The sequence below is a fragment of the Zingiber officinale genome, chromosome 1A (assembly GCF_018446385.1).
Source record: "Zingiber officinale cultivar Zhangliang chromosome 1A, Zo_v1.1, whole genome shotgun sequence".
Classification (NCBI taxonomy): domain Eukaryota; kingdom Viridiplantae; phylum Streptophyta; class Magnoliopsida; order Zingiberales; family Zingiberaceae; genus Zingiber; species Zingiber officinale.
In genome coordinates this window covers 159,751,865-159,779,541 of record NC_055987.1, presented here as the reverse complement: position 1 = coordinate 159,779,541, position 27,677 = coordinate 159,751,865, and the positions used below count along the sequence as shown (strand labels likewise).

At 36.4% G+C, this 27,677-nt stretch overlaps 2 protein-coding genes across 2 annotated transcripts in view; one reads left to right on the top strand and one right to left on the bottom strand.

Annotated features, from left to right (window-relative positions):
• The first annotated feature begins 12,680 nt into the window (after positions 1-12,680).
• On the top strand, positions 12,681-13,542 carry LOC122011829 (uncharacterized protein At5g39865-like). Its single transcript, XM_042568224.1, has one exon. It carries the CDS (start codon positions 12,728-12,730, stop codon positions 13,304-13,306), a length of 579 nt encoding a protein of 192 aa, XP_042424158.1. The 5' UTR covers positions 12,681-12,727; the 3' UTR covers positions 13,307-13,542.
• A 128-nt stretch (positions 13,543-13,670) lies between these two features.
• The window catches only part of LOC122011821 (mitochondrial fission 1 protein A-like), a 56,351-nt gene continuing 42,344 nt past the window's right edge, over positions 13,671-27,677 (bottom strand). Inside the window, exons 5-7 of the mRNA XM_042568214.1 lie at positions 16,694-16,795; positions 13,762-13,825; positions 13,671-13,690 (exon numbers count right to left, since the gene is read on the bottom strand). Coding sequence (XP_042424148.1) covers positions 13,671-13,690; positions 13,762-13,825; positions 16,694-16,795 — 186 coding nt within the window. The remainder of the gene's footprint in view (positions 13,691-13,761; positions 13,826-16,693; positions 16,796-27,677) is intronic.

The following is a 27,677-nucleotide window of genomic DNA, read 5'->3' as shown; positions in this document are numbered from 1 at the left end:
CCAAGAAAAATGTATTTAGTGGCATGAAGAGCAAACTTATGGGAAACATGAACATTAGTGGCATAAGTTAGACAAAAAAAAACTCTAAGATGGGAATAAGTAGTAATTTTTTCATAGAGTTTCTCAAATGAAGTTTGGTGAGAAAGTATAGGTGTGGTTAGCCTATTAATTATATGAACAGCAGAAGAGACACATTCTGTCCAAAAATGTAAAGGGAGATAAGTTTGAAAACGAAAAGTTCTAGCTAATGCAAGGATATGTCTATGTTTGTGCTCGACCACCCCATTTGTTGAGGTGTGTAAATGCAAGTATGCTAGTAAGTGGTGCCTTGTTATTTAAAAAAATCTCGCATAGAGAAGAACTCTCCTCCATTGTCAACTTGAATGTTTGTTATAGGAGTATTGAATTGGGTTTTCACAAAAGAGAACAAATACATTTGGAGATTTTTTGTCTCATTTTTATGACGCATAAAAAAATCCAAGTAAAATGAGAAAAATCATCTACAATAATCAAAAAATATTTAGCTCTAGAAAAAGAAGGAACTTTAAAGGGGCCCCAAATATCACAATTGATTAATTCAAACAGTCTAACGGAAGAAATAGAATTAATTGGAAAAGGAAGCCTTGCTTGTTTTGCAGAAGCACAAACATCACAATTATTATGTGGTTCCAAAGGAAAATTTAACAAGGTCTTAGCCATAAAGTCTAATCTAGAAGAGGATAAGTGTCCTAGATATTGATGTCACAAGATAGTAGTGTTTTGAGAAGAGGAAGCTTTGATGGTATGGACAGATTGAACATGATGGTGTAGCTTATTTGCTGACATTGTAATCAAGTAATATAGTCCATCTCGTTGTTTACCCAAACCAATCATCTTCCCCATCATCAAATCCTGCAAAATACACCAATAAAGAAAGAATGTTACTCGGCAATTTAAATCTCTTGTGACCCAACTCATCGACATCAAATCCACCTTACAAGATGGCACCCTAAGCACATTCTTTAAATAAATAATAGGACTCAAAGGTAAATTTTTAGTAGAGATAATTGGAGCCTAGTCTCTATTTGGCATAACAACTGGTGGTAAAGAAGTGTTCTCCTTACTATTAACAAGCGAAGCTGGAGAAGAAGTAATGCGATCTATTGCACTACTATCGATTATCAATTCAGGTGAGGACAAAAGTGAAGAAGTAATGACATTATTTGCCTTGGGAGTAGCTGTTTGAGATGCCTCATTGCTCTATATAATTGACAAAAGTTATTGTAATTGTAATTTAGTCAATCCAGTCATAATCAGTTGAAGTTGTTGCATCACTGGAGTCTCTCTGATATTATGAATTGAAGATTGATTGTCGTCGTTGTGCTTAAAATGATTATTTTTTGTCGTTGAATGCTTGGAATGTCTAGGAGGATAACCATGTAGTTTCCAACATGTCTCTCTCATATGATGATCTCTATCACAATCAGGCTGTGTTTGGTAAGAGATAATCAACCTTGTAATATAATCAGGATTACATTACAAGGCTATTCGTTTGGTACAGTTTAAAACCTGTAATATAATATAATCTGGATTATAAAAGATAATAAACTTTTTTTTAATATGGATTACAAGGCTAATACTATGTAATATGATTACATTACAATTCTAAGATTTAATATGCCAGGTATACCCCTAGTTTATTTCTTGCACCAATCGACAACTGACGGCAGCGGTGGCTCGTCGCCACAGTCGGTCGCGTCCGCCAACCGTCGCCAACAAAGGTCACAAGATATTTTTATCATTTTATAATAATATGAATTACATTACTGATAAAAAATAATAGACACAAAATAAAAAAAATATATAATCATCCTTATAATAAAAAATTACATGCATAGTATACAACTCTTTCACCAAACACAGTAATATAATATTAATTACATTATATTACATTACAAATTTGATTACATTACAAGCTTGATTACATTATGCCTAAAACCAAACGTAGCCTAAGAACAATGCAGCGGCTTGCGGTTATTGAAATTAGGATGAGAGAAAGGACTAGATTTATGTTGAACAGTAAGGGCTACTGGTTCACTTTTTTGAACAACCATAGCAGAAGCTTCTATTATCTCCCATCTTGTGCCCTAATTTCATTGCTTTTCTTCTTGAATAATGGAAGAATAAGTTTATGAAACATAAGGTAATGGATTCATGAGAAGGAGTTGACCATGAAAAGTATTATAAGACTCATTCAATCTCATAAGGAATTGCATAACTTACGCCTTTTATTATTTACATAAGTGCAAACAACATCATTGTAGGATCTTAGCTAACCCCCATAATTTTTTTTAACTTTGTATAATAAAACACAACCGTCATTTAATCTTGAGTAAGACAAGCAATCTCTTTCTCGATCTGAAAAATTTGTAGTGTTTTGCTTTGAGAAAAGTAATTTTGAAAATCTTCCCAAACTTCATGAGCAGTGTCATAAAAAATGACACTATCTGCAATATCAAGTATCAAAGAATTAAGAATCCAAGATAATATCATATCATTGCATTTTTTCATGTTGTTTAGTCCTCTGGTTTGTTTTGGGCAGATGGTGCCTCGAGGGTTTCATCAACAAAGCAAAACTTGGATTTTACGTTTAAAGAGATGGTCATTGCTCTACGCCAAGTTGAATAGTTATCACCATCAAAAGATTTAGAAACAAGAATCATCCGTCACTTCTTCGATACCATGTAAAATAAAAAAAAAAGAATATGATGATAATCTGTTCTATTTTCTCATTAATAAAGACATGATATATATACAAATGTACATATCTTCTGTTTCTATAATTCAATAATTCTAATATGATTGTTATCATATTTACAGCAACAGTCATTAAATATCATTTACTTTACCAACAAATTTAGAGCAAGAATCATGAGATACGATTTTCTTTCCTAACAGAATGCATGAAATGTCGAAAAAAATCATGCGTTTTATGCATTAATTGAGAATCTAAAGTCTTGTGGATCTGATTAGCTTATTATTAAACAAAAACTATCCCAGTGTTGGGTGAAACAAAAATTGATAGTGTTGAAAAATTATGGGGTTCCATTTAAAAAAAAAAAGTGTTTATGTTTGTGTATGAGTTTATTGATATTTTTCTAAGGCGTGTTTATCATAATTATATATTTGCTTAGTGGTATTAAATAGTTTGCTGACCCAAAGAATACATTGTGAACAATGCCCAAGATAACGAAAAGTTGTACTGAAAATAATAATTATGATTAAAATTATTACAATATATAATAATTAACTTTGATTAAATTACTTCATACTAACACTATAACTATTTTTAACAATTGTAATCATAATTGTCATATAATAGTTATAGTCATACCTACTTGTAAATTTAATTAAATTTAAATATTTTTAAATAAGTTAGTTAAGAGTTTTGATTAACCTATATATAGTGATTTTGTTAAAATAGTGCTTTGGTTAAAAAGTGCTAGAATAAAAATATGTTTAAGATGATATCATTGCAGTTGGCATTTATACTCAAACTTATATTTTAATGTATAACAGAGAATTTAAGTTAGACATTATGTGTTTAATATATGAGTTTAGTATGCAAATTATTTAACATAGAAAATTTTAATAGGTAAAGAAGATCAGACATTTCATCAGAAAGACCTAGTAGGTCAAGAGAATCGAACATTAGGCAAGGAGTCTTAGTGCAGAAGACCAGATGAGTTGATTTGACAGAGTACTTGATGAGTTAGCTGGACCAAACATCAAGTAAGAAAAGTCCTAGTGGGTCGATTATACACTGAGCAAAAAAAAGTCCAAATAAGTCAGCCAGATCAAATATTTAACAGGTAAGCAAGGTAAGTCCTAGAGAGGTTTTTCGTTCCAGAAGACAGTAAAGACGTGTCATGGTTGAGACAAACGGTAGGCAATGATCTGACTCAAGAAACCTCCGTTGGTTTCTAAGTCAAGATCAAATGGTCTTAACTGTCATATTAATTTATGCATACTTATTTATTTCAAACTCTGATTTGGAGGACTTTTATTATTACTCTTGTTATGCTAACTTTATTTTGTAGAAAAATAAAGTTCAAAATGATCGAAGTGTTTGGTCAACAGAACAAAGGGGTTCAGTCGACCGGTTCCAATACATAGGCACAGATTAGATCAAGATTCAATAAACAAGAAAATAATGGTTCTATCGGTCGAATAAGGATTTAGTCGACTGGGCATACTTGGTAACTTGAGATCGAATCGAGCAACAAAGAAAATAATAGAGTTTAGTCAACCGAACATGGGGTTAGTCAACCAAACACATTTGGTAAGCGCAGACCAAATATGATCGGGTCAAACATCAAAAGGAGCTCAGATCTTCAGTTAACCGAATAGGGAGTCCGTCGATTGGTAAAGGCTAATTTGCGGAAGATACAATTTGGGTAGATCATGCATCTAGACGTGAGCTGGGAGGATTCTCAAGATCGGTCAACCGAAAAAGGTTTGGTTGACCGAATAAAAAACTTATAAAAAGAGCCTTGAGGTCTGAGGTTGTGCAACAATTCTCTTATCGATCTATCTCTCTTCTACTACTTCATTCGTGCAAGTCCTGCTACTACTATGCTGAGAGGCTCTCCGACAATCTACGCCCAAATTCTTTACTTTTGTTGTTGGTACATTTATATACTTGCATTCAAATTTAAGAGGTAGTAGTGTTGTTACTACTCTTTTCATTTGTATGACTTTTCCTCCTTTGAAAGTTTGGAGAAGAGAACTTTAGTGGATTGCCTAGTTGAATCGATCTAAAGGATCATGGATTTTGGAATAATAGTCATTGGATTGTAAACCAAGTTATCGACTGTGAGGAGATTATTAGTGCAATCATCCTCGGATCAAATCTGTGAATATAAATGCATTCACAAGAATTCCAATAAACTTCTTCTTCTCCACTATTTATCACCAGTTCTTGGTGTTTGGGAGAATAAGTGCTGCTGTATTTTTTTAACACTAAGAGGCTATTCCTGTTAGAATGTATACTAAAAGCCTAGCTTTTGGTATAAAACATTTATCTAGAAATAAGAATCACATTGGTCAAATGTCTACATTTGTGATAAATGTAGTTGTTCAATTAATTTATATTGTAGATAACATGGTGTGTGGTGTCACACACAGAAGGTCATATTATCAGTACCTTATAAATTATAAACAGTAGCTCACGACCATGATGAAAAGGAACAAACCATTGGAAGGTCGTAGTGTAATTAGGTATTAGTTTATCTTAACTATATAATTACACTAGTACACTTAGAGTGTATTGAGTAGGACCATTAGAGGTCATTTCTTTTATACTGACTTTATAAAGGAACAAAGACCTCAGTTATTATGGAAGTGTGTGCTCTTAATCCTAATATAATAACAAGCACATATATTTGATATTTATTTCTTTAATTTATCAATGGGTGAGATTTAGTTCGATGAATCAATAAGCCCGATAGGTTGGGAAATGATATCACTTATAGTGTGTGTTGTTGATTATAGAAGGAAACTGTGTCCTAGTAATCTAGGTTGAGAATGTCCCCAAGAGGAGCTCATAAGGATTGTCATGTTAAACCCTGCAGGTGGACTTAGTCCGACATGACAATAAGGTTGAGTGGTACTACTCTTGGAGCTAGATATTAATTAAGTGAGTTGTCAGTAACTTACTTAATTAGTGGACATTTGTTATCTTAAACACAGGGAGACTGACACACTCATAATAAGAAGGAGCTCAAAATATAATTTGGGATTGGGGCGGTAGTTCAATAATAGTTCTCTAGTGGAATGAATTATTATTGATAAAATTAAGTTGTGTGTTCGGGGCGAACACGGGATGCTTAATTTTATCGGGAGACCAAAACCAATTCCTCCTCTCGGTCCCTATCGTAGCCTCTTAATTATAGAGTACTATACCCACCTATACCCACCTTCTTACCCATCCCATAAGGGGCCGGCCAAGCTAGCTTGGAGACCAAGCTAGGACCGGCCAAAGTTTGGTTCATGGGTGCTTCAAGGTGGCCGACCCTAGCTTGGGTTCAAGCTTGGTGTGGCCGGCCCAAATTAAAATAAAAAGGATTTTTATTTTTTAAAATTTTTCTTATGTGGATAACATGTTTTAAAAGAGAGTTTAAAAATTTAAATCTTTCCTTTTATAAGATTCTACAAAAGATTAAGAGAAGAGCTAAATCTCTTTCTTTATTTGTAGATTAAAAGGTTGATTTTAATTTTGGTAAAAACTTTCCTTTTTAACCATGTTCATGATTTAAAAGAAAGTTTAAAAAATTAATAATTCTCTTTTATTAGTTTCTACAAAAGATTAAGAAAAGATTTGATATCTTTCCTTATTTGTAGATTAAAAGAGATTTTAATTTTTAGAGATAATTTTCTTTTTATTCACATGTTTAAAAGAAAGATTTTAATTTATTAATTTTCCTTTTTATAAACCAATCATGAAGGGATTAAATTATTAGAGAAATTTTTATAAATTTCTGGAAACAAATTAGAAAATTTTAATTCTTGTTTTAATTAAAATTTTCCTTGATTTGGGGCTTGAGGTGACCGGCCATTGTATTTGAAAAAGAAAATTATTTTTAATTAAATAATTTTTCTTTTCAATAGAAAAAGAATTAAGGAAATTTTTATTAAATTTTCCTTATTTGCCAAGACCAAGGATTATAAAAGAGGGGTAGAGGAGGCTTCAAGGTGAACGACTCTATTCTATTTTTCTTCCTCTTTTCCTTGGTGGTGTGGCCGGCCCTTCCTTCTTCTCTTCTTCTTCTCTTTGTGGCCGAGCCTCTTCATGCTTATGGAGTTTTAATTGGTGGCCGGATCTAGCTTGAGGAAGAAGGAGAGAAAGCCTACATCCCTTGGAGCTTGGTTGGTGGAAAAGATCTTCATTTTTTGGAAGCTTTGTGCTTGGCCGAAATTTGAAGAAAGGAGAAGGTGCTTTGGTGGTTTCTCATCTCGGAAGATCGTTGCCCACACAACGTCCGAGGTTAGAAGAGGAATACGGTAGAAGATCAAGAGGTTTTTCTAAAAGGTATAACTAGTATTTTTTCTTTCCGCATCATACTAGTTATTTTTGGAAATAATACTAAATACAAGAAGCATACGATTCTAGAGTTTCGAATTTGTTTTCGATATAGTGTTCTTTTGTTTTTCTTTTCCTTGTGATTTGATTGTTTTTTTCGGTTAACCTAAAGTTATTTTAGGAAATTAAATATTAGCTTTCCATAAAAGGTTTTGTCTAGTCGGTGGTGGTTGCTCCCATATCCAAGAAGGTCATGTGCCTCGCCACGTCAGTACTGGGAACCAATTATGGAAATTAATATTTAATGGAATTAATAACTTAAGGTGACTTGGGTCGAACGTGTTAAGTTCCGCAGGAGATCCAAGTCAAAACCTAAAAGAACAAATAGATTAAGTTTTGGATCAAACGTGTTAAGTTCCGCAGGCGATCCAAAATTTAATTTAAAAGAACACATGGTAGTTAGGAAAAGGTTCAGACCTTTGTACAAAATTTTTATACAGTGGAACCTCTAGGTTTTCCGAGTAGCAACCAACAATTCTAAATAAGAAGAAAGCAAGTTAAGCAAAGGTGCATGCTATAAATCATTTTTGCAATTCTTATTTGTATTTATTGTATTTGAATTTGTACGAGGTTTCTCCACCTCCGAATTGTTTCCAAGAAATAGTATTTTTAATAGTGGGGTGTGTACAATTTGTGGACTTTTGTATTAGTCACCCGAGGTGGATACCAAATAAAATCAAGAATGTTAATATTATTTCAAATTTTTACTATAAATCATTATTGATGAAATGATTAAAACTAATAATCTCTCTTAGCTCCCAAAGTGTTCTAACCAACTTTGTTTTCCATCTATATGTGTCTCTATCTCTGTGATTATTTTGATAAAAAGAATATTTGTTAAATGAGTGTGTCGGACATTTCAATTCTACAATCATGATATATAGATTTTAGTGTCTTTTTATATTGTTTATAAAAATAAGAACCTTGTATAGTAAAAAATAAGGTGCACATTTTTTATTAAGATGATAAAAATAAAGTGCACATTATTTTTTTAATTTTTGCCCATAATAATAAGCATCATGCGATTGACCTTAATTTGTTTTTTTTTCCCTTTCAAGCCAGCAAATGCAATTTTTCTTATCCACGCCAAAATAGCCCAAACTCTTTCGAATCCTACCCCCAAAAAACTCTTCAGTAGAAGTCTCAATGAATTAAAATAATCTACTGTTCAATTAGGGTTACGTTACCTTCATTACACAAAATTCCTTTTGACTGCATATAATGAGAATTAATGTTAAAACACAAAAGGAGAAAGGAAGTTTGATTGTTTTTTTTTTCCCTTTTGTTGGAGCAAACATCACCAACAACTGTGCCAACCGTGACGGCCTATTTTTATTTTTATTTTTTTTCGAGAAAAGATGCAAAACATTATACATTTGGTAACAGTAGAGCTAAGTATTATTCGTTTAGGCTAATATGTTATATTATTGATCTCACTGTTTTATTCTATGGTAAACTTTGCTTTGCAATGAAGAGCTTTTTGAAGGGTACATCGATAAGAAAATTAGCTATTTTTTATAAAAAAAAATGTTATTGTTTAAAGTAAAATTTGTAACCCAATTAATTAAGCCATTTTTGGTCAAGATATATTTTTAATGTGTTTTTTAAAATAAAAAAATTCCACCCATTATGTTCATTTCATTACCGGTCTTCGCCAAACCAATTCAACATATGCCTACTAAGTACTCGTGGGAATACAGTATGATAGTAAGAGTAAGGCGAGCGTATCTCATATATCCGTGGTGTTCAAATCACTTATGATGCTAGATCGCTTATCAAAATTCATGTATACTTTTCATGTTTACTTTAGTGATCGATGGATAAAATTTTTTCACGGAAGTAGAATAATTATCTTCCGAATGAGTCAGTTTAAAAAATTAGATAGTTAAATTTAAATAATAATAATAATAATAACTCCATCCTCAGTTCCTAACACAAGAGACTTAATTGAGGGTTTTACTTCGATAACACGTTGCAATGTTGCATACTTGAAAATATCAAGGTATTGCCTACTTCACAATTGTTTCATAGTAGAATTTGAATTTAAGGTGAGAAAGTTCTTGACTGGGGTACTAAATAAGCTCAACTACGAAGATTTTATGAAAAACTAAATTAATTTCACCCAAAAAGTATTTTTGCTTATAATACATACTCCATTTAAAACTATACCCATGACTCGGTTACATTTTCTTCATCAGTGTTAGAACTAAAAAAAATTAAAATATTTTTTTAATAATATAATATTATCTACTTTAGGTTTTTTATAATTTTATTTTAGGATTCTATTCAAAATATTTCATATTATTAGGAATATTTTTTCCTTATACGTCTATGATATTTCCATGTATTTTCAGTATGTTAACTTTATTTTGCAACCTAATAATCTCTCCTTAAACGAAGGACCTCTCCCTTAATTCTATCCGCTTGAAGTCATATAATCCTTGACCCATCATTAGGAGATTGTTGGTGCAATCGTTCCCTGAGTCAAAGTTTACCAGTTTGACTAAACTCGAGGGGAGTCGAGTTTAAATTTTGATGTTTGGACAATATGTTGTGAGACATATGAGAGAGAAATCAAGTTATGAAGGATCGGTACTTGACCGGTAAAGTCCTAAATAGGAGTTAGGCAACGGTAAAGTCATAACTCGGAGGTTAGACAAGATAAGTCCTATCTCAATGGTTAGGCAAAGGGAAAGTCCAAGTAGGTTAAGGAGGATTGCACGTTGGCAAAGGAAAGTTCTAACTGCGGTTAGGCAAAGAAAAATCCAAGTGGATCAAGGATGACCGCACGTTGACATATGAAAGTCCAATTGGACCAGGGAGGACCACACGTTAGCAAAGAAAAGTCTAAATGATTCAGGGAGGACCACACGTTGGTAAGGAAAGTCCAAGTGAGTTAAGGAGGATCACACGTTAATAAGGAAAATCTTTACTACGATTAGATAAAGGAAAGTCCAAGTGGATCAAGGAGGACCGCACGTTGATAAGGAAAGTACTAACTACAGTTAGACAAGTAAATCCAAGTGGATCATTTGAATTAGGGAGGATCACACGTTGGCAAAGGAAAGCCCCAACTGCAGTTAGGCAAAGGGAAGTCCAAGTGGGTCAAGGGGGACTACACGTTGGCAAGGTTCAGTCGTAACTACGGTTAGGCAAGAGGAAAATCCAAGTGGGTTAAAGAGGACCACACTTGGTGATCGGAAGTCCAATGGAAAATTAGCAGAGAGTCTGAGTGGGTCAAAAGGTTGATCGAACACTTGATAGAGAAGTCCCAACATGTCACGGTTAATTGGAGATTAGGCAAGGAAACCCTAGACTTGAGTTAAGCAAGTTAGACTTGAGCAATTGATTGAAAGCTACGTCAATCGATCAATTGATCGATTAAGCGTATCTCTACATGACGCGCGTGGTGAATCAATCAGGTGATCGATTCTCCCCGAAGTCAATCAATTAGGTAATCGATTGAAGGGGGATTTCACGAAGCACAATATTTTTTTTGCTGAATCGATTGGGAAAGTGCTCAATCGATTGGTAGAAGTTCGCGAAGTGAATAATAGGCTTCTGAATCGATCGGGTGAATTGATTGAAGCTAAATAATCGATTGAGAGGAGTTTTCGCAAGAGCACAGAGGCATTCTTGATTGATTGGGTAATCGATCAAGAAGTGTTTAATCAATTAGGTAATCGTTTGGGAGTGCTTAATCAATATTTTCTTGTTGAGAGCTTGTACGAGGTTTCTCCACCTCTGGACCATTTTTGAGAATGAGTATTTTCATAGTGGAGAGTGTACTCTATGTAGATCCTTGGATTAGTCACCTTGTTGAGATAGATATCAAGTAATTCGGATGTTAGCATTGCTTCGAGTGTTTTCCATTGCAACAAATAATCAGAAAAGTGAATAGAGCTAATCACACCCCTTCCTCTAGCTCGTCGAAGTGTCCTAACACTCTCCTACCCCTCGGTCTAACCGACCTACTAAGACTTCCTTGCCCCTTGATCCATTTGACCTATTAAATTGACTTATTAGGTCTTCCTTACCTAGCTGCAACCAGAACTTCTCTGTTTGATGTGTAGTCGTCTTGATCCAAACATAGGGGCCCCTACTTCCTTCATTAGAGGTTAATATTGTACCCACATATCTTGATTGGATCATGATTATTGTGCACAGTCGACGGTTAATCCTTCTAGCAGTCTGAGCTTTTATATTAATTATTAGGGCCAAAAGAATTAAAATATTTTATAATGATATAATATTATATATTTGGGTCTAAAACTTCATCATTTTATTTTTAGACTCTACTTAAAATGTAATATTAATAGAGATATCTTTTCTTTATAAGTTAATGATTTTTTTTCTGTGTTTTTAATATGAAGTTTTATTTATGGAATCGAATGTGATGTAGTGTGTATTTTACTCGCGCTCATTAGATTGACCAATTAATTTTGTCCTCAAACCACACATCTATTAGAGGGTCTCACTTTGATGCCAATATGCAACACACCTTATACTTGAGATAATGCCCATTTTATCAATATCCCTTCATAATTTTGTTCTACGGTGAAATTTGACTTTAAGTGAGGTGTTTCCTAAATGCCCACCATTCTAAAATTATAATACAAGAAACACGCGTAATTATACTTTTTTCATGGAGCTCAACTAATTTTACAAAAGATTCTTATTGTTAAGAGTACATAATATATTTAGAATAATTTAAACTCATAGCTTAGTTATACAATTTTTGTGCTTCACTATGTGCAATGTTTTGTTTCTACTCGAGAGTCGGTCAAGAAGCATATGTTAGGAAGAAAATTAGATCTGAGAGAATGGAAGTTTAGGATTGTAAACAAATCGAGCCGAACTTAAATCAGCCTAAGCTCGAGCTTTGCTTGGTTCGATTTATACTAGCTCAACTTGAGCTCGTGCTCACTTGATCATGTAGAGTTGAGCTCGAACTCGAGCTCGATATTTAATTATGAGCTCGATGTCGATTTTTTATATTTTTTTTATTATTTTATTAATAAATAAATTAGTATTCTATATATTATATATTATATTATTATTGGCTCATTTGGCTCGACGAGCCATCAAACCAGTAGTAATTAAGTTTGAACTCGATGAACTTCAAACTCAAATTAAGTTTTGATCGAGTTGTTCATGAACGACTCATGAGACTCATTTACACTAGTTATGTTATTAGTCATCAATATAAACTATACCCATTTGTAACCCATCATATTGTGTAACATTTTCAGTTATTCAAGATTCTTGCCTAACATTGTTTTTTAATAATAATAATAATAATAATAATAAAAATAAAGGGTAACATTCATATGTATAACGTTAACATGTTAAAAGATGTTCATTCTATTTTAAAGGGTGCACACTAAAATGTCAAAAATAATCAAACAGAAAACTTCCAGAAACTTCGGATACCGCGCAATCCAAACCACCACCGTAACAAACCAAATCTAGCAGCCGCGTTAACTGTCGGTCAATATATATATTTATTATACACGGATTCGCCGCGGCACAAATAATTGGCAGCCCAAATTAACGATTCAACCCGCGCTTCTCCCTCTGCCATCATCGAATCCATCCATTGCTATTATGGCATTCAATATGCTCTTCTCCATTCCCCTCCACCACCACCACCACCACCACCACCTCCACGGCACCGCATTGAATACGCGGCACCTTTGCGCCTCCGGCGATCCCTCCAAACGCCCCCAACCCGACGTCGTCGTCCTCTACACCACCTCTCTCCGCGCCATCCGCCGCACCTTCGAGGATTGCCGCGCCGTCCGCTCCATCCTGGACGGCCTCGGCGTAGCCGTCGACGAGCGCGACGTCTCCATGGACGCGGGGTTCCGCCAGGAGCTTCAGGTGGCGATGGAGGGCCTCCGGCCCTTCGTGCTCCCCCAGGTCTTCGTCGGCGGCCGGTGCCTCGGCGGGGCGGCGGAGATCTACGCGATGCACGAGGCCGGGGAGCTCGGGAGGGCGCTCGAACCGGTGGCACGGCGCCGGGATTCGAGATTCAGCGTCTGCGGCGGCTGCAGCGGCGTGCGGTTCGTGCCCTGCTCCGTTTGCCGGGGCAGCCGGAAGGTGTTCGTGGAGGAGGAGGGGCGCGCGCGTCGGTGCGTGGAGTGCAACGAGAACGGGTTAATACGTTGCCAGGATTGCCGTTGATGTGAATACGTTATAAGACAGCGTTTTGAAGATCTCAGACCGGTTCAATTAACGAAACCCGAGTCAGTCTGGTCTGAAAAATGAATGTAGAAAGAAATACAGGCGGTAGAATCGGCCAGATTGTATCAAACAATAAGTTTTTAATACCTTCAGTTTGCAGACTTATAAACTATATATACCGTGTAGAATCGGCCAAACTTTTTACCTTGAATTTTAATACAGAGTTGAAACAATAATTCCAAGGATTACTAAATAAAGTCAAGAAATCACGAACCAATTATCTCTTACAGGCCATCATTGCAGCTATACCGCCTAACAGAAGCCCCACGGCACTTGCACTGATTCCTATGCCAATCACGCCCTGTTAGAAGTAGGATATTTTCACTTCAATTTTTTCAGAAGATAATAAAACAAATACAAGCAGTGTAAAGATTCGATAGGCATTTTATTTTTACCTTTAGCAATTTGATCTTCCACCACCTTCTTCCGAGTTTGGGGCTGTCTCCAATCCGGGGCAATCTACAACTTACCAAGATTCCAAAGTTAAAACCTTAACATTCGCTCAGCATACAAAAAAAATGAAATTCTCAAGTAAACAAAGTTCATAATGAGATGCGTTTCTCCCCAAAATTAATGGATGAAAGGAAGTTGCTCGATGTGTTAGGTACTAAACTATACTATAAAAGTTAACCTTACAATTGAGTTATCAGTTAAATTTCATCATTACAAAAGATTTTCAAATGAGAAGATCAAACAGAGTTTTTGATAAATTAATAAGTAACTTATTATTAAAGTTATTGGGTAATGAAATTTTAAAAATGATCTCATACTTGATATCATAATTTAATAGAACTACGATGCTAAATGGATATATGGAATGATATCAGAAATGCAGGTGTAACTTTTCATTTATAGATGGACTATCCATTTGAAGGAGTGGCTTTGATACCAAAATCATAAAACTAGCCCAACTTAGCTGTTAGAATGCAATCAACATAGAAGATCTTTACCAAAAATTATGATTATTGGAGATTCATTTGAACTTGCATAGATACACTGAATTAAATTGACTTTCAGAAGCTCAATAGGTGACAGATTTGAGTCTAGTGGAATGTGAACCAAGTTACACATTTTCTGCATTCTGACAATCTTTCACTGAGATAATAAGCAAATTGACTCGAACAATATTTATCATTTCACCTTTCTTTGCTAAAATCATGGAAGGAAAGGTACATCAGCTTAGCAAAGTGTTGATTAGTATTTAGTCTTCAGCAATATGGGAAAGATGAGCTTACATAACACAATTAACTTAGTAGAATTTTACATGTTTTTGGTATTAACTGAAGATTTTGAGTCTTATGATGGCATTCCAGTCTTGAGACAGTTTTTCTCTTCTCTTTTTGCATTTCACATATTCTACCCTTGCTATTGTTCATAATGCCATCCTCAGAATTTCTTCGACCATGAATGGCTCCGTGGTTTTGATCCGACAAGCCTAACACTCTATCCAAGAGATCCCTTCAATGTTTAAAGCATTGATTTTTCTTCCACAATCAAAATCACCCATAGAAATTCTCAAGACGAGTTTTTAGCATATATATATATATATAATTAGGTGCATGAGCTTCACCCGACTAATCCCGAAAGTAAACAACCTTCCCTCTGATTTACCTACCAAGTAAATCGGGAGCTTCTAAGATATTTGTCCTATTTGAGAATCAAATCCGATTCTCTTATTGTTCCTCTAGGTGCTTTACTCTGACTCTATCTTTATATTTAGAACATAGTTCTACATCATGAATAGTCAAATAGTTAATTGTCAAAGATTTCTCTCTTTGTACTCCGTAGATGCTTACGCCATTACTGGAAGTGGTATTTTTGTCCATAGCATTGATATTTATCTCTAATGCTTTCAATTTAAAACACAATTCTAGTACTCCACGAATTGAAGAAAGATGGGTATTTGTCTAGCATACTGATCAATAACACCATGGGAATTAGCGCCTTCCTTGAAACTTACACATAAGGTCCATCAAATAATCACAAGCATCAATAAACAAAACTAAAGCATATAATTCAAGATATTACATTCTAATAGTCATATTATACTGGTTCTTTGTTTACATTGCAAGGGAGTAAGTATGGTAGTAGCTGGACTAAGCACTATTCTTCACTACAATAACCTAATTCATTTCAACAGAGCCCAGATAGGTTTTCCTTGAGAACCGATTTCTCCTATCTGGTTAAGTTTAAATCAGGTGTGACCTATTATAACTAAAACTAAAGAAGTACCTTATATTTTTTAGGTCCACTACATATTGATTAAGCTGTGACCAAACTCACATTCTACGTGAAATGTGTTGGCCATACATAGGGGTGTAGTATAATTCTGGAATCCATGATCTAAATAAAAAAGAGAATGCAAAAGGTGAATTTTAAACAAATGAGACATAAAATAAACACAACTAAAGTAGGTAATACATGCATATCTTAAGTTAATGCTCCAAAACTTGTGGATCCATCATTAGAAAAGCAAACAAATAGGTTCTAGGCAAGTTGCTGCCAAGATTGTCGTTTCCTAAAAAAGATTGTTGATTCAATAGACTACTGTCGAAACCTACATTTTTAGATATTATAATCTATTTTGTCGATGTAACTTATAGCTTAACTGCTTAAGTCAGTGTACATGCTATCAAGAGAAAATGCAGCTTGAGGAAGCAACAAAACTAATGAATAAATCCGTCCAACTATGCAGATAGCACTGTATGTCCTGTAGGAAAGAAAATTGACTAAGGGAGGTGTTTTTAACAATTGCAAAGACTCAAATTAAACCATTGTTTGACCTTATATTAGTTGAATTATAAGAATTAACTTAAACTAACAAAAGTGAACCATTTCAATTTTCAGAATTCTACCTAAACATACATAAACACTGCAAAACCAACAGAAAATAAGGTGACAAAGAAATATGATATAGACTTTCTGAAACTCCATTTAAATCCAATTGAACCTGATGTCATGTAATAGACATGATTTGCATTAATTGATAGGTAAAGAAACGATAAAAGAAAAGGAACGCCCACTGCGTGGAGCAATGCCAGATGAATCCCATGAAGAAAGTAAAGAAATTGGCAATATACCCTTCATAATTAAATGGAACTTAGAAGGAAAGCATCTAGGATGATTTCCATTGACCAATAATAATGAACTTAAGAAAATAATAATAAATTGACGTCAAGAAACTGGTTTCTTAAGGTGTAAGGTCCATAGAAGATTAGTAGATCAGAATGATGATGTTTATAAAACCAATTAAATGGAGGCACCATAAGATGTTGTCCAAACAACTAGTAGGATCAAAACTATGAAATAACAGTATAAACAATGTACCTTTAAACATTGTTCCAAGAGATGACGACTTCTTGAGTAGTCTCCGTTTCTGTAAAATCCAACAGACAACAAATAAAGTTTCTCCCTGGTTTGCAGTGGACTCTACTTGTGAGGTCCTCAAACCTCTGGATTTGTTCCTCGGTATTTGACATAGTCGATTTTAGTTGACTGTCGTGATTTCCGGGAGATTGGTGCTGCGAGGAAGCAAACTGAGTTGTCGTCGAGGCTAGTATTCGACACCATCTCCGTAAAACGATATTGCTCCGCTACGATGCTCACGGATAGCAGCAATTTGTTCCCAAGATACAACGACGACGTCTCAAAATAGTAACACTTCAAATTTCGAGACCGACGAACCTTCTCGTAGGTTTTTTGGACTCTTCTTATGCAAGAGATGGAAGAATGGTTTGAATGCAAATACTTTTTGAATGAATGATTTCCAAGAATGAGAGGGATCTATTTATATTGGGTGAAGAGGCAAGTAACCCTTAGTTTGGACTGATCTGGATCGTTCATTATGAAAGGGTATAACCCTTTAAAGGTCTTTTGATCTCAACCATAAGATCTGAAGAGATATAACTCTTCAGATTCTGATATGATATCGTCCCTTGATCTGAAGGTTATAGTAACCTTCAGATCAAGGGACGAGATCATATCAGCCATCAGATTACAACATTTAATCCGACGCTTCAAATCAAGCCTTCCTCTTTAATGCCAGATTAGAATCTGACGCTCCAGATCGCATCTACTTGCGATCTGTCCTTATCTTTAATCCGACGGTCACCATCTGTTCGCCCAATCCAGTCATTGCTCTCTACACAGTCACGTGCCACATAGGCACTGCCTCGTCACCCGACATACCACGTCACCCCCAAGTGCAAAGTACACCAACAAAGCACCCATTGCGCGCGTGGCGGGTAGCGGGCGCCCAAGGGTAGAGAGCACTTGTGCTTTTGTATTAACAACATTAACACAGCAACACATATAAGGAAACGCTGGCTCTCGCCGGTTAACGATGTGGGACTAAAACCCAATCTTTTTCCTTAATATTAATTTGAGCACATCTTTGAACAATTAATTTTTCATTCACCCATAATCGGTTTTGAGCAAATTAATAGTCCAGATTTATCTACGCGAAACGTAGATTTCGATTTTGAAATCAAACTTGACTTTCAATGATCGATGGCACCAAGATTTTGGTTTGCAAAATCGTATCCAACAATCCCCCATATGAATAGAAATTAATGCATGTAGTGCATGTATGCATGCTGACACTTTACAAAAGTCCAATTGATAAGTCAATGCATCGGGAAAGGTAGCTTGTGGCTTTGAACCTTCCGTAGTGGAATGCTATCGAGCATACTAGGCTGCACAGTGAACGTGATGTCTTGAACTGCCCAGCTGTTGGTGTATACTAAGACAATAACACCCACATAGATACTTATTTCACCCACTTTTGGTTCTCATGGTTGGTTCCGTTTCGGCCATAGACACCATCTTAGATTCATGAGTGTTTCATTGAAGCGGTCTATCTTCATACTCACATAGGTGATACTTATATTAAGAGTATCCCACCATACTCCACTTTTATAAGGTATAGAAGTCATTAAAAGCATAAGCTTATCCTCACTACATGTGGTAGGACAGCACCAAATCATCCTAGGATTGAGATAGTAGAGATAATCATTTCTCTTGTGCTGTTACACAACTTTTGTAACTTCGTTGTCCCATTGAACCAAGATCTTGGAATCTCCAGTCAACAAGGTTGGGTTACCGCTACAGTCATTTTTAGTTGTAGAGTTTTAATCTCATTCCTCTTGATGAGCAGTATACTTGATCTCGACTTAGCCCCTTCGTAAGGGGATCTATCAAATTATCCTTAGATTTGACATAGTCGATTGCAATCACTCCGTTCGAGATCAACTGCCTAATGGTTTTATGTCGACGACGTATATGTCGTGACTTACTCTATACCCTTCCAATTGTCGATTGACTATCACAGTGGATAAGTCAGGCGGGCACAGGTTTCGTCCAACTCGGAACATCTTTCAAGAAATTCCGCAGCCATTCAGCTTCTTTAGCTGCTTTATCAAGTGCTATAAACTCGGATTCCATTGTTGACAGAACTATGTGTTGGATCGTAGAGTTTCGCTAGAGGGGGGGAGGGGGTGAATAGCGATTTAAAACTTGTCGAAAGTACGCAGCGAAAAAGTAAATGTAAAAGAATAAAGCAATGCTAACAAGAGTCGTTTTTTACTTGGTTCGGAGCCTTTGTCGACTGCTACTCCAAGGCCCGCACGCAAGGGTCCTTTCGATGGGCAATCCGCTAGAAATTCGAATATTTGATTACAAACTAAATTACAGGAATGCTAATAGAAAGGCAATACCGACAAAAGGAAGAAAACAAAAGAACAATGCGTGGTCGGAGTAGCTTCGCAGCGTCGCAGGAGCACAGGAGATCGAGTCGTGAGTTGTTGTTGGAGCTTCAACCTTGACCCTCCTTATATAGGAGGTTCGGGGCGCCTGAAACCTCCAGGGTGCCCTGGTTGTGACGTAGCCGAGCCAATCAGTGAGCTCCACTTGGCGAGGCGACACTAGGATAAAGTTTCACCTCCGGGTGCCCGGACCCTCATTTTCTAGCAGATTCCTTCATGCAAGAAAACGTTAGTCCGGAGGCAAATATAAGATATATCCTGCAATACAGAGTATTAGCACAGTTTAAAATTAAACAGAATATTAATTAGATTCCGTCTCTCCGAGACCGGAATCTAGTCACGATCTCGACTTAGATATCCGAAATGGGTCTAAGTCGGATCGACGCCTACTGTTCCCTTCCCGAGAACGCGTCCTCATAGTCACTCCCCTCCAGTGACTTACCTCCACTTACCTGCTAGACATCCGGTCATCCCTTCGACTCGTCTGGACTTTGTGTCAGCTACCTGGTCAACCCGTCGACCTAGCTGAGCTTCCCTGCAACACTGAGTTAGCACAGTATTAACAGAATTAAAGTATAACCTAGGGTTACCTCCTAGGGTTGCCTAACTTCACTCGTTAGGACTTCTATTACCTGACTTCACTCACCAGGACTTCCTCCACCTAGCTTCACTCACTAGGGTCTGACTTCACTCACCAGGACTTCCTCCACCTAGCTTCACTCACTAGGGCCTGACTTCACTCACCGGGACTTCCACCACCTAGCTTCACTCACTAGGGCCCGGCTTCACTCACCGACACTTCCACCACCTAGCTTCACTCACTAGGGTCCGACTTCACTCATCGGGACTTCCACTTTGCCTAACCTTTGGTTAGGACTTACCTTTGCTAGTCATCTAATCTTGACTAGACTTCTCTCTCCCAAACATCAAGGCTTGTTTGGGTCAACCCTTGGTCATATTGTCAAACATCGAAACCCTAGAGGTCGATTGTACCAACACTATACACGTCTGCTTAGTGGATTTCCAAGATACTGTTCCCCCACTGATCGTGAATACATATCCACTAATGGATTTTGAGTCTTTTGTATCTGATATCCAATTAGCATCACAATATCCCTCTAAGACCGCGGGATACTTTTCGTAATGTAATTCGTAGTTCATACTATATTTTAAATATCTAAGAACTCGCATCAGTGTTTTTCAATGGGTGTCATTTAGATTGCTCGTAAAACGACTCAGTTTGTTGACCACACATGCAATATCTGGACGTGTGCAATTTGTGAGATACATCAAACTACCAATTATCCGAGAATATTCTAATTGCGATATGGGCTCACCATGGTTTTTCCTTAAGTGTTGACTTAGATCTATAGGAGTTTTTACAGTAGAGAGATCATATGCATTGAATCTTTTTAATACTGACTCTACATAATGTGATTGCGTTAAAACTATCCCATCGGATGTCCTGAGAATTTTAATTCCCAATATGACATCTGCTAGACTCATATCATTCATATCGAAATTATTGGTCAGCATTTTTCTTAGTACTCATGATTACATCATGATTATTTTCCATTATGAGCATGTTGTCTACGTATAGATAGACAATTACATAACTTTTAGGTGTGCTTTTGATATAAATGCATTTGTCACATTCATTTATTCTGAATTTGTTTGACAGCATTATTTTGTTAAATTTTTCGTGCTATTGTTTTGGCGCTTGTTTAAGTCCGCACAACGAACCCCTCGGGTTACTCCATGTAAATTTCTTCTTCCAACTCACCATTTAAGAACGCAGTCTTAACATCCATTTGGTATATTTCAAGGTCATACAATGCTGCAATGGCTATCAACACTTGTATGGATGTAATCCTTGTCACCGGTGAGTAGGTATCGAAGTAATCAAAGCATTCCTTTTGCTTGTACCGTTCGGCTACAAGTCTGGCCTTATACTTGTCAATCGATCCATCAGCTTTATACTTGTGTTTTAGTATCCATTTACAACCTAATGGTTTAGTATCAGAAGGAAGGTCTACTAATTCCCAAGTATGGTTATTCATGATGGATTCGATTTCATTATTGACGGCTTCCTTCTACAGTGGGGCGTCGGGACTAGAGAGAGCTTCGCTTAATGTTCTTGGGTCCATTTCCGACATAAATGTCATGAAATCCGACCCGAACAATTTCTCAACTCTAGCCCGTTTGCTCCACGTGGCTCTTCGCTTTGATTGCCAATAGCCCTTTTCTGACAACTAAGTTCTGGAACATCATCTTTGTTAGAACTTCCGTTGTCATTACTTTGAATGTTTCCCTTCTTATTTGGGAACACGTCTTCAAAGAATATTGCATTTCGAGATTTTATGGTTGTACCCACATGAATAACAGGAATGTCTGACTTATGAACTATGAAATGATATCCACTACTGTTTTGGGTATATCCGACAAATATCGCATCGAACGTTTTAGGTATGATCTTAACTTGCTTTGGCTTAGGTACTTCGACCTTTGCTAAGCACCCCCACACTTTCAAGTATTTATATGATGGCTCGTGGGCTTTTCATAGTTCATATGATGTTTTATCATTTTTCTTGTGAGAGATTTTGTTGAGAATGTGGTTTGCTGATAAAATGGCTTCCCCCCACAAGTTCTGGGGTAAGCCTGAATTTATCAAAAAAGCATTCATCATCTCCTTTAGTGTCTAATTTTTACATTCGGCAACACCATGTTGGATCGAAAGCGCTAGAGGGGGTTGAATAGCACTCGTGGCTTTCACTCGTTTCGTATTCGGAAATCGTTCGAGAGTTTAAAGCAGCGGAAATAAAAAGAACAAGCACAGAAAAGACCCAAGTGTTTTTACTTGGTTTGGAGCCTTGGGCAACTCTTACTCCAAGGCCCTCGCTCGTTGAGCGATTACTTTAGGTAATTCACTATCAAATCGCAAAGTACAGATACGAATTAAGTACAACAGAATTTTAAGTAATACTGACAACAAAAATTAAGGAGACCGGAGTGTCGGGTTGTCGGGAGCTTGTCGTAGCTTGTCCGGAACGTCTCGTTAGGAACTCGGTGCTTAAAGGTTACTTGGAAGATGAATAATCGAACCTGCTGCTCGAGTCCCCTTATAAAGCCTACTGGAGGCGCCTCAAAGCCCCATTGAGACGCCTCAAAGCCGCCGAGTCAGCCGCATGGATGTGCGTTGAACATTTCTACTCTTATCCTGCGAGGCGCCTCCATAGCCAGTCCGAGGCGCCTCCATGCAGTCCGAGGCGCCTCCATGCAGTCCGTGGCGCCTCAAGCTCCTTTGAGGCACCTCCAAGCAGTGTTGTGCGCAGACTTCTCTCCTTTGCACCTTTGCACCTTTGCACCTGTTCATCCGAGACTTAAGGTTGCTCCTTTGTACCTGCAAGATACGTTAGTCCCAAAAATACCTTGCAACACAAAGTTAACACTGAATAGGTATACTAAATGAAATATCGACAGTCAACGAACTGTCCTGGTCTGACTTCGGATTTCCAACCGGAAACCCTAGGTCGACCCGACGCCTACTATTCCCTCTACGGGGAACGCGTCCTCACCTACTCCCCTCAGGAGAAATTACCTGGTGCCAGTTCGGTCCTCCAGACTGACTGGACTTTCTGCCTAGGGTTACCATCCCCTAGGACCTAGGGTTACCGCCCCTAGGATTTTTCACCACCTAGGGTTACCACCCCCTAGGACCTAAGGTTACCCCCCTCCCTTAGGATTTTTCTCCACCTAGGGTTACCACCCCCTAAGACCTAAGGTTACCGCCCCTTAGGATTTTCCTACCACCTAGGGTTACCACCCCCTAGGACCTAGGGTTACCACCCCCTAGGGTTTTTTACTTGCCTAACCGCAATTAGGACTTTCCTGTAATCTCATTTAAGCACATTAGATAACAAGGAATCTTAACTTTGAATCCCTTTGCCATTATCAAAACTTAGGTTCGATCGTCGTGTTAGAATGTATACTAAAAGCCTAGCTTTTGGTATAAAACATTTATCTAGAAATAAGAATCACATTGGTCAAATGTCTACATTTGTGATAAATGTAGTTGTTCAATTAATTTATACTGTAGATAACATAGTATGTGGTGCCACATGCAGAAGATGATGTTATCAGTACCTTATAAATTATAAACAGTAACTCACGACCAAAATGGAAAGGAACAAACCATTAGAAGGTCATAGTGTAATTAGGTATCAGTTTATCTTGACTGTATAATTACACTAGTACACTTAGAGTGTATTGAGTAGGACCATTTGAGGTCGTTTCTTTTATACTGACTTTATAAAGAAACAAAGACCTCGGTTATTATGGAAGTGTGTGCTCTTAATCCTAATATAATAACAAGCACATATATTTGATATTTATTTCTTTAATTTATCAATGGGTGAGATTTAGTTCGATGAATCAATAAGCCCGATAAGTTGGGAAATGACATCACTTATAGTGTGTGTTGTTGATTATAGAAGGAAACTGTGTCCTAGAGATACTAGGTTGATAATGTCCTCAAGAGGAGCTCATAAGGATTGTCATGTTAAACCCTGCAGGTGGACCTAGTCCGACATGATGATAAGGTTGAGTGGTACTACTCTTGGACTAAGATATTAATTAAATGAGTTGTCAGTAACTCACTTAATTAGTGGGCATTCGACATCTTAAACACAGGGAGACTAACACACTCATAATAAGAAGGAGCCCAAAATGTAATTTGGGATTGGTGCGGTAGTTCAATAATAGTTCTCTAGTGGAATGAATTATTATTGATAAAATTAAGTTGTGTGTTCGGGGCGGACACGGGATGCTTAATTTTATCGGGAGACCAAAATCAATTCCTCCTCTCGGTCCCTATCGTAGCCTCTTAATTATAGAGTACTATATCCACCTATACCCACCTTCTTACCCATCCCATAGGGGCCGGCCAAGCTAGCTTGGAGACCAAGCTAGGGCCGGCCAAAGTTTGGTTCATGGGTGCTTCAAGGTGGCCGGCCCTAGCTTGGGTTCAAGCTTGGTGTGGCCGGCCCAAATTAAAATAAAAGGATTTTTATTTTTTAAAATTTTCTTATGTGGATAACATGATTTAAAAGAGAGTTTAAAATTTAAATCTTTCTTTTTATAAGATTCTACAAAAGATTAAGAGAAGAGCTAAATCTCTTTCCTTATTTGTAGATTAAAAGGTTGATTTTAATTTTGGTAAAAACTTTCCTTTTTAATCATGTTCATGATTTAAAAGAAAGTTTAAAAATTAAAAATTCTCTTTTATTAGTTTCTACAAAAGATTAAGAAAAGATTTGATATCTTTCCTTATTTGTAGATTGAAAAGAGATTTTAATTTTTAGAGATAACTTTCCTTTTTGGAAAATTATCCACATGTTTAAAAGAAAGATTTTAATTTATAAAATTTCCTTTTTATTAACCAATCATGAAGGGATAAAATTATTGAAAAATTTTATAAATTTCCGGAAGCAAATAAGGAAGTTTTAATTTGTGTTTAAAATTTTATTTGCTTGGAGATTTGTATATGGCCGGCCATTGATATTGAGAAAAGAATTTTAATTTTAATTAATTAAAAATTTTCCTTTTCATGGCAAAAGAATTAAGGAAGTTTTTATTTAAATTTCCTTATTTGCCAAGACCAAGGATTATAAAAGAAGGGGTGAGGGTGCCTTCAAGAGGGACAACCTCTATTATTTCTCTCCCTCTTTTCCTTGGTGTTGTGGCCGGCCATCATCCTCTCCCTCTCTTCCTCTTATGGTGGCCGAATCCTTCATCTCCCTTGGAGCTCTTGTGGTGGCCGGATACTACTTGGAGAAGAAGAAGAAGAAGGAGAGAAAGCTTGCATCTCTTGGAGCTTGGTTGATGTTTTGTTCTTCATCCTTGGTAAAGCTTCCTTATTGTGGCCTAACCTAGCTAGGAGGAGAAGAAGGTGGTTGGTGTTTTCTCATCTCGGAAGATCGTTGCCCACACAACGTCCGAGGTTAGAAGAGGAATACGGTAGAAGATCAAGAGGTCTTTCTAGAAGGTATAACTAGTAATTTTTCCTTTCCGCATCATACTAGTTATTTATGGAAATAATACCAAATACAAGAGGCTTACGATTCTAGTATTTCGAATATGTTTTTCGATGTTATGTTCTTTTGTTTTATTTATCCTTGTGATTTGATTGTTCTTTTCGGTTAACCTAAAGTTATTTTAGGAAATTAAATATTAGCTTTCCATAAAAGGTTTTGTCTAGTCGGTGGTGGTTGCTCCCATATCCAAGAAGGTCGTGTGCCTCGCCACGTCAGTACTGGGAACCAATTATGGAAATTAATATTTAATGGAATTAATAACTTAAGGTGATTTGGGTCGAACGTGTTAAGTTCCGCAGGAGACCCAAGTCAAAACCTAAAAGAACGAATAGATTAAGTTTTGGATCAAACGTGTTAAGTTCCGCAGGCGATCCAAAATTTAATTTAAAAGAACACATGGTAGCTAGGAAAAGGTTCAGACCTTTGTACAAAATTTTTGTACAGTGGAACCTCTAGGTTTTCCGAGTAGCAACCAACAATTAGTATCAGAGCTAGGGTTTTGCCTCTGTGTATTTGGTATTAGTTTAATTATGCACATGTCATACATAATTTAGGCAGGTTAATAGTAGGATGTGCTAACTTTGTGGATGCAGGATCCAACTATTATGACTTATAGTTATTATGTGTGTGATTGGACCCTTGGGCATGTCAAGGGCATTTTATTGTGTGTGCATGATTGTATTATAAAATACAGCAGGAGCTGTATTTAGTTTTATTAGGATTTTATCTTTTGATCTAGTTACATGTACATTCCTTTTATGGAATATAGGATCGATGGATGTAAATTTTATTTTATGTTCGATCTAGTTTACATGTACATTCCTTCGAGGAATATAGGATCGAAAAATGTAAAATTCTATTTATGTCGCGGATCGAATCTTGCAAGGCGTGGAACCTTTTGAGGACCAGAGGCGCAGCGGAACAAGGAGCAAGATGGATGCGACAACTAGACCCAGTGGCGGTGGCCAAAGATGGCAGCAGCTAGGGTTGGCGACACATGGAGGACAACAATAGATAAAAGCCATAATAGTTGAAAATTAGTTTTTCTATTTATTGCTTTTTATGCTGTGTTGTGTGTGCTTGTTAGTATGCATGTTAGGTAGACTAGCATAGGCAAAATTCCTCACTTTAAATAACTAAGTGGGAGAGGGATTTATTTTTAAATAAATTCCACGGTCTCCATTACTGGTTTATAAGTGATGCAACAAGCTTGCGCGTTGGCTCTAAGTGCCTTCCTCCATATCGGATGAGCTTGTTTGCAGATCATTAGATTAAACTTCCATTTTAGATGACTATAGGAAGTTAATTAAGAGCGTGTGATCTTCCCCATCGGAAGGGGCATAATCTTATTAATGGACTTAGTGTCAAGTAATGGTATACACTTAGGCACGACTAATAGTATCCTCCCCATCGGAGTCACTGCTATTATTTGTGTGACCGAAGAAAATCAACTATTAATTTGTCAAATAAATAGGTTGACAAGATAATAAAATTAAAAACCCCTCTTACGAATGTTTGATTTTGTATACGTCCACACTATCATGGCATACAAAATTCACGGTGTTTGAGGTAATTTTATTTGTCATAAAGATTTATTGACAAGGTAATTAATGGATAAACCCCTCCTCTTACAAATGTTTAATTTTGTATACGTCCACACTATCGTGGCATGCAAAATTCACGGTGTTTGAAGTGTTGGTGAATTTAAATAATACTGTTTGAGGAATCAATGTTATTTTAAATTCAAAAAGTTTTGACCAAATATTTGATCAAAGACAGATCAACTATTAATTTTATTCGTCATAAAGTAAAGTTGACGAGATAATAAAATTAATGAATAAAATCTCCTCTTCGATTTTGTATACGTTCACACTATCATGGCATACAAAATTCATGGGGATTTTAAGGAGTTGATCTTGACCAAATATTTTTGTGATTCTTAGGATTTAAAATGTTTGTCAATCCCCTAGTAGTCATACTATAGAAAAGACTTAGTAGTCTCAATTGTAATGATTGGAAATAGGACTTGGACATTAAGGTAGACTGTCTTCTTAGAATTAGGAACAATATAGGTGTATTTAATTCATTAGTTGAAACATGTTTAGTAGTGTTATCTACCAGAATCTGGAGTGTAGATACAGATGCCATTAATCATGTCCGCAATTCATTGCAGGGTTCCAGGAAATCCGGCAACTAAATGAAAATTAAAATACCGTCCACATGGGCACTACTGTAAAAATTGGTAGCTGTTGCAGTGGGAGATGCTTATCTTTTGATAAGAATAAAACATGAATTTTTGAGTAATTACGCACCAAGTTTAGAAAGAACTAGTTTTCAGTTTCTAAACTATTCAAAGAACTTGATATTCTGTCTCTTTTAATAACAGAGTTGTTATTAAGAAAAAGAGGGAAGTTATCTATTCTGGTAAGTTGGTTGGCAATTTATAAATCCAATAAC